The 6,157-nt window shown below is 40.4% G+C and overlaps 1 protein-coding gene across 1 annotated transcript in view; it reads right to left on the bottom strand.

The window, feature by feature from the left end:
• The window catches only part of RAPH1 (Ras association (RalGDS/AF-6) and pleckstrin homology domains 1), a 102,759-nt gene that overhangs the window by 7,466 nt on the left and 89,136 nt on the right, over positions 1-6,157 (bottom strand). Inside the window, exons 13-14 of the mRNA XM_011949908.1 lie at positions 1,020-1,118; positions 251-371 (exon numbers count right to left, since the gene is read on the bottom strand). Coding sequence (XP_011805298.1) covers positions 251-371; positions 1,020-1,118 — 220 coding nt within the window. The remainder of the gene's footprint in view (positions 1-250; positions 372-1,019; positions 1,119-6,157) is intronic.

The following is a 6,157-nucleotide window of genomic DNA, read 5'->3' as shown; positions in this document are numbered from 1 at the left end:
AGGATGGTCTCGATCTCCTGACCTCGTGATCCACCCGTCTCGGCCTCCCAAAGTGCTGGGATTACAGGCTTGAGCCACCGCGCCCAGCCCCCTCTAACAATTTTTAAAAAGGCATCTATTGATTATAATTTAGGAATTAAGTATGGCTCCAGCTTTTAAGAATCAAGTTGAAATTTCCAGGTCTACTATCAGTCTCTACAGAAACCTTCATATTAATCACAAAATAGTGCTTTGAAGCATTTCGAACTACCTGGGATGCTGGAAGAACTGGATCCTGATTTAATGCTGGAGCTGGATAAGGAGGTCCAATCACAGGTTGACTCTGTCCTCTTCAAGGCTTCTTGGTAGTTCATATACAGCTGCTTCCCATACTAAAGCGAAGACAGGAAATGGTGACATCTAAACTTCACTGAGTATGATACAGAATGATAAGGTAAAAGGGGGGACATATTGCTGTTTACTGATTGATGGTCTGTATTAAAATACCTATGATACTTCAAAAATTCTTCTAATACCATAAATTATAATCTATTCTGATTTCTCCTCATTTTTAGAGGGACAGCAAGAAGTCAACACTTGATTCTGTTCATTATAAACATTAATGTTTTTTCACCCCAAATTCTTGATCCAAGGGCAGCTTTTCAGCACTCTTCAGGATACTGCTCCAAATGTGGCTGGTAAATGATCATTACTTAAAGTAATTAAATTTTTCCAAAACTTACTTTGCTTAGGCTAAACTCCACTATTTAAGAATCATATAATGCATTCTCCAAACCCAAATTAAATCACTTTGATACTACACAAGCTTTTACCAGCAGTATTATTCCAAGTATACCAAATGTTAAAAGTTTATCCCTAAAAATAAGGAAAAAAGACAACATTTAAAACTTGAAACTTAGGCCTGAAAAAACTAGGCGCTGGTAAATCCATGAACATCAAAGTCAGAATAACTGTCATGACAACGAAACTGTATCATCAAACACCTCATGATTCCATCATCAAATCAAAAGGAAACATGCCTTTGCAATGCGGATCCCATTGACCCACTGATGCAGTGTCCTCACATCATCACAACAAAGGTATTTGATATATTGAGATTTCTTCTGGATTTGTGGATGCTGCAAGATTAAAGACAAAATCCAACTAAGTCCCGTGGAGAACTAAAGAAAAACAAACTTTATCAAAGCTTAAACGTATCCTGACAAGTTACAGGCCATTAGAGTAATGGCCAATACAGTTACGCTTCTCATATGGCCAGAAGGCCAAATAAAGTAGCCCATAAGAATTTTTACAAAGTAAACGAGAAAGAAACTTCTGTGAAATGTTAGGTCAAGATTGGGAAATTCCCAAACATTCCTTCTACATTTCAAAGAAACAAAGTTCATCAAGGTTAACCAAGTCCATAGAATTCTCCATCTATAAGATTATGAAAAAGGAAGAGGATGTTTAATTTCACTTTCAACCCACTGAAATTATGAGTGCAGAAGACTCCAAATCAGACAGGGACTTTGACAAAGCTTCAGTGTCTAGAGGTGAGGTGAATTACTGGGCTGGGTACACTAAGCCTATGACACAGCACCTGGAACAAGAATCTACAGTCACACCTGTCACAGGTGAGTACAGCCCTGTAGGCCCCACTCTCTACCAAACTGCAGGACTGCAGCACGTGCCTCCAGGGGACATGTAGATGTCAACAGCATAATCACATTTAGTTTTCACAACCCACTGTACTTTTCAGTTGAGGATTGGATCAGAGGTGACTAACTTAACCTTGGCTACAAAATCCTGGTGTTAGGAATATGTTTAAGGAATTCTAACACCACTGAGGCTCAACCACCAGGTCCTTGGAAAGAAAAGCCCTAAATCACACTTGTTCTGAATGTAATGACTTAGGATTACCACATCTCTTTTCAACTGTTATGAAAACCAAAAAACTAATGGCTATAATTTGCCTGGAAAAAAAATTTAAATTCATGTTCAGTTATAAGAAAGAAAAAGGCCAGGCACGGTGGCTCACGCCTGTAATCCCAGCACTTCGGGAGGCCAAGGCAGGTGGATCACGGGGTCAGGAGTTCGAGACCAGCCTGACCAACATGGTGAAACCCTGTCTCTATTAAAAATACAAAAATTAGTCGGACGTGGTGGCGCATGCCTGTAATCCCAGCTACTCAGGAGGCTGAGGCAGGAGAATCGCTTGAACCCAGGAGGCAGAGATTGCAGTGAGCCAAGATTGTGCCACTGCACTCCAGTCTGGGTGACAGAGCGAGACTTCGTCCCCAAAAAAAACAAAGAAAGAAAAAAAGCTTTAAAAGAATTTAGTTTTCCAAAATTCCCTAATCATATTCATTGGTTGTGATAATCTCAATATCAATAAGCTCAATAAAACAAGCAATTTAAAGAAGTTTTCAATGCATCAAGAACAGATGGCCACCAATAGAAGTTATATGTATCTGCATTGTTAAAGATCAATCACTTTGGTCTACAATGAGGAAAAAAAAGTAAACCCATTAATTCTATTGTTTTTCAGAGCTCAGCTCCTATAACATTTAATACCAAAACCAATTTTCTTGTTGAAGGTTATAGTCAGTTTTAAACAATACACCCTCAACAATAAGAGGTCAGCAAAATCATACCTAACAGTCTTCCCTCCTGATAATACAGGCCCTCTCTTGGAATATGCTCTTTGTCCATGGTAAATTACATTATAATAAACCATAATAGTGATCTTGAAGAAGCAAAGGAGGGCAGACAGAGAAGTATGTATTCTTCTATAAAAGGAGGAAGGAGGATTTTACCTCATTCATTCAACAGATACTTATTGAGAACTATTTGCCAGGTGCTTCAAGTAGGTTTAGTCATGAGCAAAACAGAAGCTATAGTTTGTGCAGAAGATAAAATAGGCCAACTGAAAAGAGCTTTGTTAGTGTTGCCAGTGAGGGCTTAAGAGACTGTTCTGCTTCCTGGAGACACTGCCTGCAGGGCAAGGTTCAGAGATCTCTGCAAGCTGCTTTAGGTGGCTGGCAGCTGTATCACTACCCACTCCCTTAATGGTGATTTGCAAACTTGACTGCATGGTTTTCAACTGTAGCAGAAGCCTGAGTGCATGTGTGCTTCTATGCATTCTGCACAAAAATAGGGTTTATTATTATTATTTTTTAAATCAAAACATCTGGGAAAATCAGAGAGAAATTATCCTCCACCCTGTTCTCCTCATCTCTCTAAACTGGGAATACAGATAATAACCTGAAGAGTACTATGGTATAACTATGAGTCTTTTTAAGTCAAGTATCAGATTATTTGCTAGTTTAAAATTCCTTTTAGAACCTCAAAAAAAATTTTCATCCTCTCACATAATAAAGGCATTCATTACTTTCCTTATAGTCATCCAGGCTCTGTACAAGTACCTCTGCAGATTGTTCTGCTACTACATTATTTCATTAAAAGTGGCATTTATTGCACCCTTGCTATGTACTAAACACTATGTAAAATATTTCACATACTTCATATTTTTCACTAAATACTCACAAAACCCCTCTGAGTTACATATTATCTCCATGTTCTAAGAAGAAAGCAAGGCACACAGTAAGGTTAAAACAGCACTCAAAATTGATTTCGATTAAGTGAAAAGTAGTACTAGAATTTGAACCTATGCAATCTCATCCCAGAGTGCATGCTTTTAACTACTATTTCATATTACTGCCTTATTAAAATGTGCCCCCTTTGAATCTGCTACCTCTGCTCCTTTTTTCCCCACACAGTATTATGCTGTCATTTTAAAAATTACACCAGGGTTAAGAGGAAGTCTGGAGGAGACATTCATTGCTAAAAACCAGAAGTTCGGGCCAGGCGTGGTGGCTCAAGCCTGTGATCCCAGCACTTTGGGAGGCCGAGACGGGCGGATCACGAGGTCAGGAGATCGAGACCATCCTGGCTAACACGGTGAAACCCCGTCTCTACTAAAAATACAAAAACTAGCCGGGCGAGGTGGCGGGCACCTGTAGTCCCAGCTACTCAGGAGGCTGAGGCAGGAGAATGGCGTGAACCCGGGAGGCGGAGCTTGCAGTAAGCTGAGAACCGGCCACTGCACTCCAGCCTGGGCGACAGAGCGAGACTCCGTCTCAAAAAAAAAAAAAAAAAAAAAAAAAACCACACACACACACCAGAAGTTCAACATTTAGATTCTTAAAAGAGTCCAGAGAACATATAATGAAATTGCTCCCAAAACAGATGAATACCTATTAAGAATACCTATTAAGAAAGTAAGGTCAACATTTCATTTTTAAAATGACGCTGATGGGTTGGGTGCAGGCCCCTATGGCTGTCTCCTCCTCCCCACTTCTTTCCTGGCAGAGCCTTACCTCTTACCTATATCCCACAGGGTGTGAATTCTGACTGGTGTAAGCCAACCACAGTAGTTTTATTCCCTTGTCAGTGATTGGCTTGTCAGCAGAAAATGTACTCTGGGCCAGTAACTCTCAAAAGGGGGGTGGTTGAGTAACTTCTGTCAAATAGTTCCTTCCTCTTATAAAAGACAAATACAAGGAGCAATAATCCCTCTTCTGCTGGCTGGATTTTGCTGGGTCTACATGTGATGCATAGAACTGCAGCAGCCATCTTGTGACTGTGAGGTGAGTCAGCCCGAGAATAAGCTGATATGTGGAAGTAGAACAAGAAAAGATGGAAAGAATTTGAGTTCTCACTGACAACGTTGAGCCACTGAAATAACCAACCAACCTTACTGTTTTCATGTTATGAGATTCCCCCAATAACTTTATTTTGTGTGGATTATGTCTACTGATATTGAAGGAGTTAAAAATGTACCACCCTAACATATTAAGTTAAAAGACACTTGAAAAACAGCAGGTACAGAAGATCACTCTGACCTTCATGCTATTTCTTAAAAGCCTTAGAAGATGAAATTACCATGCGAAAGATGCCTTCCCAATACTAGAAAGCGACAGTATCTTTCTCCTCAGGGATGAGAAGTTGAAACCAACAGAATTCTGTACAGACCTTGTTAAAATAACTCGTATCTTTAAGGCTTCACGTATAATTTAGTTGCTTCTTCACAAATTATTCTTTGTCCAATCCAGTATACAAGTAATTATACTTTTCTTCTGTTGATCTCTTATGTCAACTTAATTCGTGTGCCCAGCCAGGACCCTAAGAGGATGGAAGTGAAGTTTTTCCACCCCAGCAATACTTAGATTAGAAATTAAAACTAAGAAAAAACTAAACTACAAGAATACACAGGCCAGGCCAGGCACAGTGGCTCACGCCTGTAATCCCAGCACTTCAGCAGACTGAAGTAGGCGGATCACTTGAGGTCTGGAGTTCAAGACCAGCTTGATCAACATGGCAAAACCCCATCTCTCCTAAAAACACAAAAATTAACTGGGTGTAGTGGCATGTGGCTGTAGTCCCAGCTACTCAGGGAGCTGAGGCATGAGAATTGCTTGAACCCGGGAGGCACAGGTTGCAGTGAGCCGAGATCATGTCAGCCAGGGAGACAGAGTGAGACTGTCTCAAAAATAAATAAAAAAAAAAGAATAGACAAACACACATTACACTAGCGTGAAGATACCATCACATGTCATATAACCTTTTAGAAAACTCTACTATACATATGTGAGAGAATGAAAGTTCAAGAGGCAAATAACATCTTAGCATTATTAAATAATTTTGACATCATGGTCTTAGGGACTGACTCTTAGGAGACTGTAGACATCATTTTGAAAACTGCTGAATCAAGCTACTTTGCACTGACTTTTAAAAAAAAGTATTTGCACCTAAAGGTACCTAAAATGATTCAGTGGTGTCCCCCAAAAACACAATTATTTAATAAAAGGTTGCCATTATGGCCGGGAGCAGTGGCTCTGCCTGTAACCCAACCACTCTGGGAAGCCTAGGCAGGCGGATCACTTGAGGCCAGGAGTCTGTGATTAGCCTAGGCAACACGGCTAAACCCTGTCTCTACAAAAAAGCACAAAAATTAGCTGGGTGTGGTGGCATGCGCCTGCAGTCCCAGCTACTTGGGAGACTGAGCTGGGAAGATCGCTGGAGCCTGAAAAGTCAAGTCAAGGCTACAGTGAGCTGTGATTGTGCCACTCCACTCCAGCCTGGGTGACAGAGCAAGACTCTGCCTCAAAAAAAAAAA

The sequence above is a fragment of the Colobus angolensis genome, unplaced genomic scaffold (genome assembly GCF_000951035.1).
Source record: "Colobus angolensis palliatus isolate OR3802 unplaced genomic scaffold, Cang.pa_1.0 Scaffold30, whole genome shotgun sequence".
Classification (NCBI taxonomy): domain Eukaryota; kingdom Metazoa; phylum Chordata; class Mammalia; order Primates; family Cercopithecidae; genus Colobus; species Colobus angolensis.
This window is presented reverse-complemented; position numbering and strand designations above follow the sequence as displayed.